We start from the raw sequence: 12,737 nt of genomic DNA on the forward strand, positions 1-12,737 counted from the left end.
GTCAAATTAACAAAGACTGAAATATCACTGGCTTGGAAAATATAGCAGCATATGGGAATCTCAACGGATCTAAGTTAGCAACAGCATTTTACGCTGTCCAACGACTGGTGACATCACTGAATCTTGCAATTAGAATTTCCTAACTACAAAATGGGTTCATTGCATTTGAAATCTAGCATCTAGCCGTGTTAACAGACTAATAAATCAAGGGCAATATTAAATAGGCATTTCAGAGAAAGTCGTTCATCATAGTCAAAGTTATCAATGCGTCAGTCATTAAAAGATACCACAGCAAGAGTTGTAGTTTTTAAAACCATTGTATTACTTTGCAAATAGTGTATTCAAAATATAGCATTTTTATACAAAGAGAGGCACCTATTTAAGTGATAAACATAAGGCAATGCTAAAAGCATTTCTAACACAGAATACAAATACCTTCTACTTATCCTGATACTACCAAACAGAAAACATAAGAGGGATAAAAGCATTCGTAAGAAAAACCTCATGCGGACTACTTTAAATATGTTTAACAACCAAATATTGTACCAACATCATATATTAAATGCTATCATATGCTACAATGATAAATCAAAATTGCTTGTGTTAAACTAGATCTTATTAGAACACATTTTCAGCAGACAGAAAAAGAATATGCAATCACAGACATTTTGAAACAGGTCTCAATGATTTTTTAATATACATATTCAGTAGACACACTGCATAATTCCATCCACACCATCTTTAACACTTCATTAATTGGGTTTTTCCATTCATACTGCTAGGGTCCAGCACAATGGCTCAGCTTCTAGTGCTGTACATATCACTATCCTCAGGGTTTGACTGTCCATGGTCCAAAAGCTGGGGGTCCGGCTTAAACGTTTCGTTCTTTAAGTCATCTGGAGACACAAAAGAAAAGTAAATATTTAGATGAGGAATTGACACAAATAATCGTTGTGCAACGATCATATCTTCGTTTTGTTCATAGAATAATTCTGCTTTTTAATAAAAAAATGTACATCATTGAGAGAAACTCATAACTGTGGATTAAAAAGTAGCTAAGGTTAATGTTTCTCCAATTTTCATTTTAGATTCCTTTTTATTTGATTACTAAATAGTCATATTTAGATTTCCATCAATCTAGCAGTGTTCTTTTCAAATTACTCTTGTATTTGCGAATAAGTGAACGCATGTCACTACAATGCAGGCATTACAACGCATGACACTACATCGCAGGCATTACAACACATACCATTACAACGCATACCATATCAACGCATAGTACCCCTACACTATCCAAAACTTACCCTACTGTTGCACCCCCTGGAGTTGGAATAGTAATTTTTACCCCTACACTATCCAACACTTAGCCTACTGTTGCATGCCCTGGAGTTAGAATAGTAATGTTTACCCCTACACTATCCAACACTTACCCTGCTGTTGCACCACCTGGAGTTAGAATAGTAATTTCTACCCCTATACAGGGCTCGACAAATCTGAAAAATGGTACTAGTCCTGCAGGTCTAGTACCATGGAAAATCCCCTCGACCTGACTCCAACCCACTTGCCCTCCGTCTCTGAAAACAGAGCAAAAGTGACAAGATAACAAGATTTAAAGGCATGTTTATTGCTCATTTCCTTTGTGAGCAATAAAAATGCCTTTAAATCGTGTTATCTTGTCACTTTTGCTCTGTTTTTAAAGACAGAGGACAAAAGTTAGTTTGATTTCCTACTCGCCAGAAAGGGCGAGTAGGACCTAAAAATAGCTCGTCCTCATCCATTCTCCCTCGCAAATGCGAGCGGGCGGATTTGTCGAGCCCTGCTATACTATCCAATAATTACATTAAATGCAATGTAATGGTATGCATTGTAATGGTATGCGTTGTAAAGGTATAATGCGATGTAATGGAATGCATTGTAAAGGTAGTTTCTAAAAATGCGATGTAGTGTCATGCGATGTAATGGAGTGCGTTGTAAAGGATGTTGCGATCTAAAAAAAGGCGTTGTAAAGGCATGCGTTGTAAGTGTATGCGTTGTAACCTCATACATTCGGTACATGCAGAACCCAAAGGATCTCCTGCCTCTTAAGTGAGTGGCAAAAACAGTCACGTTTTATTGCCCTCTGCCATTTTCAAAACTTGACCTTGCTGATATTTCCATTTTTCAGGAAAAACCGGTTGTAGTAGGACTGGGGTATTAGTATTCAGCTGACACTGTGCAATAAATAAGCATCAGGGCGAGCAAAGTGAAATGCCTTTCTGAGGGAAAGTAGCGCAGAGCCAGCCATCAAAAATAAATGAGCAACTACTTGATAATTAAATATTAATGTTGGTATAGAACTGCTAGTACACAGAGTGAAAATCCTCAACACTGTAATAAAATCTAGATCGGAGTTAATGGTCAAAAGCAGAAAAGATTAAATCATTTTATGATAGGATGATTGAGAGAGAGATTTCTAGAAGAACTAGTGGACATGAGGGGATTTGTGATGGCACTTCAGTTTCCGCAGGATACCATAACCCCCTTCAAGCCATCTACTGTGCCCTGTCTGGAATTGTAATCTCAACCAGAAAGAAAGCAACATTTGAGATATACCTGCAATCATTTATGTTATTTTGTAACCTAATAACTGACTCTCCGCATTTTAGGAAATGTATATGGTAAAAGCCTTGTAGCCTAAATCATGACATTCTTCAATATGTTGCATGTTAAATGCCATTATTCTATATTGCAGTGTTTACAATTACGTAATCAAAAATAAAATACATGAACATGCTTGAATAAAAATATAAATACAATTTAGGAAATGAAAGCCTAGTATAGGTTTAATCTGCACATGGCAAGCAAGATCATACTTTCTACTCTCTTTTGCACATATTAATCAGGCTTTAATAAACTGTCTGCTCTCTGTAATTCTCTAGTAAAGTCAATATCTCAGCCACTGAACTAGTAGGTATTTCAGATCATGCTCCAATTTACATATCCTATCAGCTATATGTTGCTTCTAATCTGTCCTGACAATGTCTGCAATGCAATACATCACTCCTACTGAGTCACCGATGTGTAGAATGGATTAATGCACAAATCAGCTAAACATAATGTAGCTCAGAGGCTACAACCTTGGATCCGCTAAAGCCCTCTATCTGTGGTGATATTTTAAGACTCTAATCAGCACAGATGGCGGCTTCTTAATACTAGTTAAATTAAGAAATATAGGATGTATATATCGCTCTCTCATCACGCTCTTCTTGTAAGAGTTACAATATTCTTGCTGCAAAAAGCCCAGGGCTGTTCGTATACCCCTAAGGCAGTCTAAGAAGGTGTAGATATTGCGTGTTTATTGCTTAGGTGAAAAAGGCCAACAACGTCAATGCGTTTCAGAGCTTGCACGCATTTGTCACGTGACAAGTGGAGACCTTTTGAAGTTTTTCAGTTCTCGGCATAGCACTGCGCTCGAGCACCACCCGTGGTCTCACAAACCCACAAGCAGCACAGCTCCATTTTCGAAATATATATTCTACAGATGATGAGCTAACTGAACACATAGCTAGGGTGGACAGGATAGTAAAATGTTTAGACCGTTACTGGTATAAAATAAATGTTATATCTAAAATTATATATATTACTATGATTTTTCTAGGATAAGAGTCATCAGCGAGGTAAGGGATTAGCACTTGACGTCCTACAAAAGTGTGCTACTTTACATCCTCCAAACTCACTACTGATGTTACAAGCCCAGATGTGATTTCTTACCTTTGGCAGGTATTAGTTGCCTCATTATGGGGAACAGGAAAAGCCATTATATGAATTAATCACTCCAATATTCTATGCAAAGAATTGAAAGAAGCAAACACAGCTATTCTGCGTGAACTGCAATCAAACATGCTAGAAACTTAATATTTACAGATAGAGGGCAACAAAAAACAAAACCTCGTAATTAGGGTTGTTTCTAGTAATTTAGGTTACACATATGAAGGACATACAACTCCCATAGCATACAGATCATATCTTTATTCCTCTGTTGAGTAACTAATTACCTCTACTGAGAAAATTATCCTTGCAGTACAGACTGCTATTCTGTAGGAACGTCCTCTGGAACAGAGGAAACAAATCATTATAGTTTCTACCATACCTACAGCAAAAGCAGCGACTAACTTTAGTATTCGTACGTAATGCATTTGCTCTACACCTGAATTGGGTGGAATGGATTTCTTCTTTAAATGCTACTGGTGCAAAATTGTAATACTACTTCACCCGCAATAGTTTTTGCAATATGCACAAAATATTCCACAAACTCAGAATGTTTTGCCCATACATGAGTATAATAGCATGTTCTACACAGCCTGTGGTTGGCACTAAATAGAATTACTCCACTTCTTGTGCTGCAGTAAAGGGAATTTTTCACAAACGTGACTTCAAGGCACTAGGCATATTAACAAACGTTGGGTGATTCCACTGAACAGATAGCAGAAATACATGCCCCATGACTTGTTATTCAAAAGGCAGATCTGTCCGTTCCTACATTAATTGTGCTAGATTCAGCGTTCTGTGTGCATTTCTGTAGTGCAGATTTATAACACTGACCCTTGCACTGACTCAAAGGGGAAATCAACACAGAAAAGTAGCTGTTCTACTGGACAAGCTTTCTTTGGGCCATGTGCAGCACACAATGGCCAACAAAAGTGAAGGAATCCAAGTTAAAGAGAACTGGGCAGCAAATGTATCTAAGAAGAGAGCAGTATACATCTTCAAGATAGCTGCCGAAATTCGATCTCAAACTAAGGTGGATGCAGATATTTTAGTAGCAATACAAGAAACACTGAAAGGAGAAAAACCTCCCAAAGATTTTCCCTTTAAGTATTCTTAGACCCTCACTGAAGATAATGTTCCTATGATTTTCATACTAGGGGTCTGAAATAGTCACATTCCTACTAGGCGATCCAGGTAAGCTCATGACATAATTGCTTTGGTTCATGCTGGCATCAGTGCTACCATGGCAAAGTTACAACATTAATACTGGTGGCCATATTTACCAAAGTATGCTAAAAAAAAATATGTGGAGCAATGCTTGTCAACAAATATAATATTTGGTTGTTCTAAGGCCAGTACATAACTCCCGCACCCCGACTATGTCCAATAAACCCTGTGGATTATTTTTCCTCAATCATATCGGGACACTCCAGAGTGCTAATCAAATTAACTATATATTGGTTGCGGTCAATTCATGAGCAACATTCCTTTGGTTTGGACACAAAGAACTCCAAAGCTCGAGCGATCATATAAGACTTGCGGCGTCTGATAGCACTAGTTGCAGTTCGTAACTTTCATTCAGGCAATGGTCCTGCATCCGCTGGTAATGCTTTCATTGATGCTATGTCAGCTCTGGGACAATAAATGCTAGTTGTAGAGCACGCTAACAGTATGTTTAAACAAGCCTTTACTGCTAGGGTATTTGATTCGGGATTGACCTGACTACATATCCTTTACAGGATTCAAAGAGCACTAAATAATTTACATATAGGAGTATAAGGTGATAACTTCCCACAGGAACCACTATTTGGTGCACAAATGTATATTTCGGATTTTGATGTTCCTGGAAATGTGGCTGAGTTGAAAACAACTAATGCAGTGTCCTGAGGCAATCCATTACAGAATGTTCAAGAAACTAGAACTAAGGTATCCAAAGTGAAGAATTCGGACTCTGCCACCAACAAAGATTAAAGGCTAGATGTACAAAACCCTTTTGAGGTCACCAACTGGCAGATTCACAGGATCAGGCCGTAGGTGACCTCAAAAATGCTTATTTAAATGTACCAACAACCTGTTCCTCTATCTGAATGTTAAAAAATAATATTTTTTTAAGAGTAGGCAGTGTAAAATAAAAATGACACTTAATTTTTTTGATTAAATCAACCCGTTTTCCTTTCAGGAAAAAAAGGTTGCATTTCAAGAAAAAAAATGCTTTAATTAAAAGCAATCACAGGCATGGTGGTCTCCTGACCTCAGCAGGCCACCATCCCTGTGACGGCTGAGTTTCTAAGTGGGTCACAATTGGTAATCTACCTCATTAATATTCATGAGGTAGGCAAATTACGACCCAATACGAATTGGTAATTAGCAAAACATCCTATTCGTACATAGGTTGCTTCACAAATTACCACACTGGTCACAAAAATACTGCCTGCAAATTGCGACCAGTATTTGGCGATAAATTCGATGTACATCTGGCCTAAAGTTACTACAACTGTTGATGGGTGGCTCCCCAAAATGGGAGAGCTAGATCAGGAAAGAAACCCTGCAAGCAAGTCTTCCAAACATTTCACTGACCATCTGTTCCAGCTCTTAGCGTAGATTGCACTTGGACAGAAATCTTGCCACAACTTCCTGGTCCAAAAAAGAACGCGAAGATATTGATCGATCACATTAAAATGCATTATATGCAGACAGTTCTACTCAGTAGACCCCCATCAACAGCAAGGTGCCTCTGGAGTAGATTAACGCCTCCTCTCCCTACGCTAAGAAGAGTGCAGCCATTTTGGAATCAGGCCCATTCCGCGGATGGATTACCCTGCAGTGTCTTCTACTTTAACCACAAATAAATTAGCCTGAACAGGTGCAGAGTGGTTGCAATACAACTAGCCTTGTGGGTCTAGAAAGTCTATTTCTAGGCGGTGTTCTAGATCATTGATCCAGAAACTGTATCAGATCAACCAATGAGAGATAACAGAGAATTCTCTCTCCAGTTGAGAGATCCTGCATGATGGGTCACTACGCAGAAAATTCCCCTTCGCTGCACCAACTGCCACAGTCAAACCCCATCATGTTCACAACCCAAAACCTCCTTGTCTGTTGATATAATGGTCAGCAGTACTGTTGTCTAGCAGCATCTGAATGGTACACTCTGATACATAAGGTAGAAATGTCTTCATGCAAAGGTGAGCCACCTGTAGCTGTAACAGATTAAAATGATGCATGGATGTAGACAAAAGGTCCAGAGTCGTCATGTCAACCAGACGTTCTCTCCAGTCCAGCAAGGAGGGGTCTGTAACCACCGTAGCCTGCACTTGAAAAGGGGTGCACAGACCTTATACTTCTAGATTGGGGGATTCCATCTACCAGTGCAAGTCTGGGTGACCCTACTTGCATCCTATGCACCTGCGCCGAGAGCTTCACTTGACAATGCCACTACCATTGCAGGGTACCACTGCAGGGCTCTCATCTGCCATCTAGACTGTAAAACCAGCACAAGGCTAGGAGGCAAACAAACGTAAGGGCTGAAGGGCATGGAGATGCACTCGAGTCAGAAACTATGAATCATCTCCCAGACATCCATGATCCGCTGAAGAGGAGGAAAAACAATAACGCAGATCATGTCTAATGCTGCACCTATGACAGTTAAGTGGAGTCAGGTAAGACTTTTGGTCATTGACGGTAAAGTCTAAGTAGTGGAGAAGAGTCATGGTATTCAAGTCGATTCTTAGGATTTATATAGCGCATGGCTACCCAACGGGCCTCCTAGAGCAGGAAGACCACTGCTCTAGGTGTTATATGCCTGGTGAATGGTAGAATAGATGAGTTTTGAGTTGCTTCCTGAAGCCGACTTTCAAATTCTCAAGCCGAAAGTCATCAGGGAGTGTGTTCCAAAGTTTGGAAGCCAGAAATGCGAAGGAACTCTCCCTCCCCCTTTGCTTTATTGACCTTTGGACAAGGAGTAGCTTTTGACCTTCCGAATGCAAGCTGCGCTTTGGCATATACAGGGTTACAAGCCGTTGGATGAGTCGGGGCCCTTTGCTGTGTATGGCACAGTGTACCAAAAAGCGAGGATAAAATAGTATCCTCTTTTGGATTGGCAGCCAATGTGCTGCCAGAGCGGAAACAGCAGATCTTCGTTTAGGAATATTAAGAAGTATACGCATGGCTGAATTCTGTACCACTCTCAGATGGTTGGTTACATATTTGGGACTTCCACATGGAATTCCCAAATCCAAGCATGAATTTATTAAGGCCTGCACTACCACTCTACCTGCAGGTGCAACGAACCACCTCAGTATTTTTCTTAAGGTACGAAGTGCAAAGCAGCAGGCCGCTACTTCTTGACCAGGATTTCCATGGATAGTCTTTCGTCTATCCAAAACCTTAGGTTCTTGACTGCCGGTGCAGGGGAAAGGAGGGGCCCTAAGTTGACTGACCAGGTGAGCTCATTCCACAGGGAGGGCCTGTGTCCTACAACGAGAAACTCCGTTTTCTCTACGTTCAATTTTAAACAGCTGTCCGACATCCAATTGATGACGTGATTAAAGAATGCATTTATTTGGAAAGAGGTATACTTGTCGTTGGCAGACAATGAGATGGCAAGTTGTGTGTCTTCTACATAGGAGACTAGTGCAAACCCATGGCTCAGTACTATATCTGACGGGGGACGCACATAGAGGTTAAAAAAGTTGGACTTAACGATGATCCCTGGGGCACTCTGCATTTTAAAGCATAGGTTGAGGAGCTTGAGGAATCTTCTTGAACTTGGAAACTTCTCAGGTCCATAAAGTTAGATAGCCATTTAAGGGCAATACCGCCTATTCTAGCCTGCTTTGATCTGTGGAATAGGACCAGATGTGACAAAGTGTAGAAGGCTGCACTTAGTTCAACTAAGATCATTGCTGCTGAACCGCCCTGATTGAGAAAAACCCTCAGAACTTCTGTTGCAGCTAAGAGGGAAGTCTCGGTACCACTACCAGGTCTGAACCCTGTTTGTCTAGGGTTCAGGGTGTCATGTGTTTCCAAGAAGGTGGAAAGATGTTTGTTGACATGTTTTTACAGGATCTTATTAACCCCTGGGAGGAGCGAGATAGGGCGGTAACTTTCTATCAATAGTTGGTCAGCTGTGTTTTTTATAGAAGGGGTTTCACCACCGCATGTTTTCATGTCCGAGGTACCATGCCATTGTTTGGTGAATGATTAAGGAAGTCTGTCAGTTCTTATAGAATGAAGGATCCCCCTTTCATTAAAATGTCTGGGCCCAGAGGCAACCCTGATTTAATCGACTTTAGGGTCTCTTTAGGAGTGTCAATACTCATTTGAGGAAATGTAGTTAGTGTTAGGTTGGATATTCCTGTGTCCGCACTGGAGATATTCGGAGTGACATTTGAGGGGAGGGTTAGTAAAATGTTGTTCACTTTCCTCAGGAAAAAGATGGCTACCATGTCACAATGATCATCAGAGGGAGTAAGCCCTCTTTGGATCTTAGCAGGCTTCATGAACATGTTGACCAACTTGAATAGTTACTTTTTGTAATTTGGGGCATTATCTATTTTGGTGTTAAAGTACACTATTTTGGCTTCTCTAAAGGCATACTAATATTTTGTATTAATTCTTTGAATTATGCCTTGCTTGGCTTATAATATAACTTTCTCCATGCTCTTTCTGCTCTTTTGATTTCCTTTGTGAGCATTATAAGGATGGCTGAATACCAAGGAGCACTGCCTTCCGGCCGACCTGCCTTTATGGGCTTGATATAGATTAAGGCATCCAGAGTATCAGTGAGCCAGTGCTGCCATTTTTTATATCGGTCTTCAATCCCCCCTTCACTTTTTGGATTCTCCTATTGTTTTCTTCCATAAAGGCATATCTAGTTTTGACCAACAACATTTCAGTCTAGCGGGGTAAGGTTGAATTTCTAACTGCCCCAAGATGCTCAGTGTGAAGGGAACGAAGTGGTGGTCTGATCAACACATAGGGATGCGAGTGTCTATAGAAAGATCCCTTATGTTGGTGAAAATGGCGTTGAATATACGGCCTAGAGTGTGAGTAGGGTGCTTAACTATTTGACCCATTTGAATTGCAGCCATGTCGTGAGTGAGTTTTTTTTAATGCCTTCTGTGCTAACTTTATCGAAATGTATATTAAGGTCAAAATAACAAAATTTGGCTGAGTTTTGTAACCAGCTCTGAAACTTTTTAGACACTCACCCTGAGTCACAGATCTGGGTTGAATCCATCATCGTTCTTTAGCTCACTTCGCCACCCCAGTTCAGAGACAGCTATATGCAAATCAGTCTTGACCCTGTGCCTCATGGGAACAGTCCAGCCCGAACTGGCCAGCCATCTCTATCCTGGACCGAAAACAAGCATCCTGGGACCGGTTTCGGGCTAACAGCCCTCATCAGCCAGGCTACCTTGAATCCAGTGGCAAAGTGCGCAAGGGACCCACGTCTGGGCATACCCTGCCAGTCAGTCACCCAATTATGAAAATACATGGACTCCTGACCACCACAGTGAAGCTGCCACAACTGCTATCACTTTCATGAAGACATGGGGTGGTTTGCCTAGTACTAATTGGAAATTACGAGGTCTTCATCTTATTTGGAGGTTAAAAAAAATCTGTTGGTATTCAATTATCAACTAATTAAAAAAGGAAATGACATCAGACATTGATTTAAATGGGTATATAAAGCATTAAACCAGGTTGCATAAGTTTGAATGATCTATTGACTGGCATGGAGGTTGAAGCTTGAGTCGAGGTATGTTTACTTTAAGGCGGTGTGGTCAGTTAGCACTCTGTTTTAGTTTAGAGTGGATTGCTGTCAGAAATGAAGAAATTGTCTAGAGAAGAGATTTGGTAATATTTGTGATGACTGTGTGTGCATGAGTTTGAGTCAAGTGATATTAAGATTGGAAAGCTGCAATCTAAAGCATGATATGTTTTTATGTAAGTATTTAGTTTGTATTTAAGTTAGTTTGTCTAGTAATGTAGTGCATCTTAATATGTTATAGATCTGTGTAACATGAGTGAGTGGATTGATAATTCTCAGAACAGCAAATGCAGAGATGTTTTGGGAACTAAATTATCTGTGGTGATATATAAATGTGATATATAATATATATATATTTTGATTATTTCGTCCATATATGTTTATTATTTCAGTCCATTTTGGAAACACATGGAAACGATGCATGCACCAAGAGTGTAATAGAGAATGGTTACCATGGCGGCGCAAGAATGATTATTTTTCTCGGTACGAAAGGACTTTTTTAATATGCAATCTCATTTGACTGTCACTAAGGAAGGCACTGTGTGATATTTTTCTCGTGGTTTCTTTGTTATCTCTAATCTATAGATTAATATCCATGACTGTGAAGTAATTTTCTACGTAGTGAATGATTTGTATATCTACAGATGTGGTATGAGGATTATGGAATTATTTTGTAAAGAGAATAATTTGGTAAGTTTTACAGTGGGACTATCATCTTTACAGTCACCTTTACTCGTTTTATATACTGCAGATTCCGTCCTGGTTCGGTCTTAAATAATGTATGCGTACCATTCACCCCTGTACCAATGGTTTTACTATGGTTTTCTGAGTCTCTGGTCATCTTTGTAATGAGGTACACTCGCCATTTATATTATTATGGTCGTACTCATTTGTATCTAGACCTAAGGATTGTAATTATCAGAATCAATGTGTCTCTCTATCATTGGTATTTAAAATCACTGGCATGGAAATCTGACAGCAGGCTAAATCTCACTTGGATATGTTATATTGTGTACATAAGAACTTTTCGTTTGAAGAAGAATTTTTTTTATATCTTGGGATTGTGTTTTCTGCAGCCTTGAAGACACAGAACAATATCCGCATAACACGTGTTGGCATTTGCAGGATGTTCTTGAGATCTTTATTTGTAAAGTTATTTTGCATTCTTTGAAGATAAGGAATATGCTACTTACCAGTATGCATCTGTTCTTGGCATGTAGGGCTGCTGACATTCATATCTGTGCATAGATCGCCGCCTAGTGTTGGGTCAGGATGATTGCACATTGTTGTCCTGGATGAGTCTTCGAAGTATCACGAGATAGGTGGCTCCTCCCTCGGACTACAGTGCGCATGGGCATCCTCTCCATCCCCAGATTGTTTTTCGCCATTGTGGCAGAGATGGAGTATAGTACAGTAAGAGATGTCCATGCAAAGAGTGAATGCTGCAGCTGCGACAGGTACCGGGGAGGCGGGTGGGCGATATGAATGTCAGCAGCCCTACATGCCAAGAACAGATGCATACTGGTAAGTAGCATATTCCGTTCGAGGCATGTGGGCTGCTGAATTCATATCTGTGCATAGAATGTATAGCAGTATCCCCCCTAGCGGTGGCTACCTGTGTCAGCTGCAGCAGTCTGGAAAAGAGTTTTGAGAACAGCCTGTCCTACAGCAGCTTGCTGTTTTGAATGTACATCTACACAATAGTGTTTTGTAAATGTATGTGTGGTTGACCATGTGGCTGCTCTGCAAATTTCGTGTAAAGGAATATTTCCCAGGAAAGCCATGGATGCCCCTAGCTTACGTGTGGAATGCGCTCTAGGGGGGACTGTTAAGGTGCGTTTTGCCTTCAAATAACATATTTGTATGCACTTAACTATCCATCTGGCTATACCTGATTTTGAAATAGGGTTACCCTTGTGTTGTGGTGAGAAGGCAACAAACAATTGTTTTGTCTTGCGAAATGTTTTAGTTCTGTCTATGTAATATAGCCGAGCTCTTTTGACATCAAGGGTATGCAAGGCCCTATCAGCTACTGTTTGTGGGTTCTGAAAGATCACTGGCGGTTCTATAGTATGATTTATATGGAAATGGGATACCACCTTTGGCTTGAACTTCGGGTTTGTTCTAAGAACTACTCTATTTGCATGTACTTGAATGAATGGCTCTTGAATAGTTAGGGCTTGCAGCTCACTAACTCTTCGAAGCGAAGTAATGG

At 40.2% G+C, this 12,737-nt stretch overlaps 1 protein-coding gene across 2 annotated transcripts in view; it reads right to left on the minus strand.

Moving 5' to 3' along the window:
* Nucleotides 1-298: 298 nt before the first annotated feature.
* Nucleotides 299-12,737, minus strand: part of APOOL (apolipoprotein O like) — a 246,955-nt gene continuing 234,516 nt past the window's right edge. For both annotated transcript variants that reach the window (XM_078688480.1, XM_078688481.1), the window contains exon 9: nt 299-896. In XM_078688480.1, the coding sequence (XP_078544606.1) occupies nt 799-896 (98 nt within the window). In that variant the 3' untranslated portion in view covers nt 299-798. The remainder of the gene's footprint in view (nt 897-12,737) is intronic.

This window comes from Lissotriton helveticus, chromosome 4_1 (assembly GCF_964261635.1).
Source record: "Lissotriton helveticus chromosome 4_1, aLisHel1.1, whole genome shotgun sequence".
NCBI classification, from domain to species: domain Eukaryota; kingdom Metazoa; phylum Chordata; class Amphibia; order Caudata; family Salamandridae; genus Lissotriton; species Lissotriton helveticus.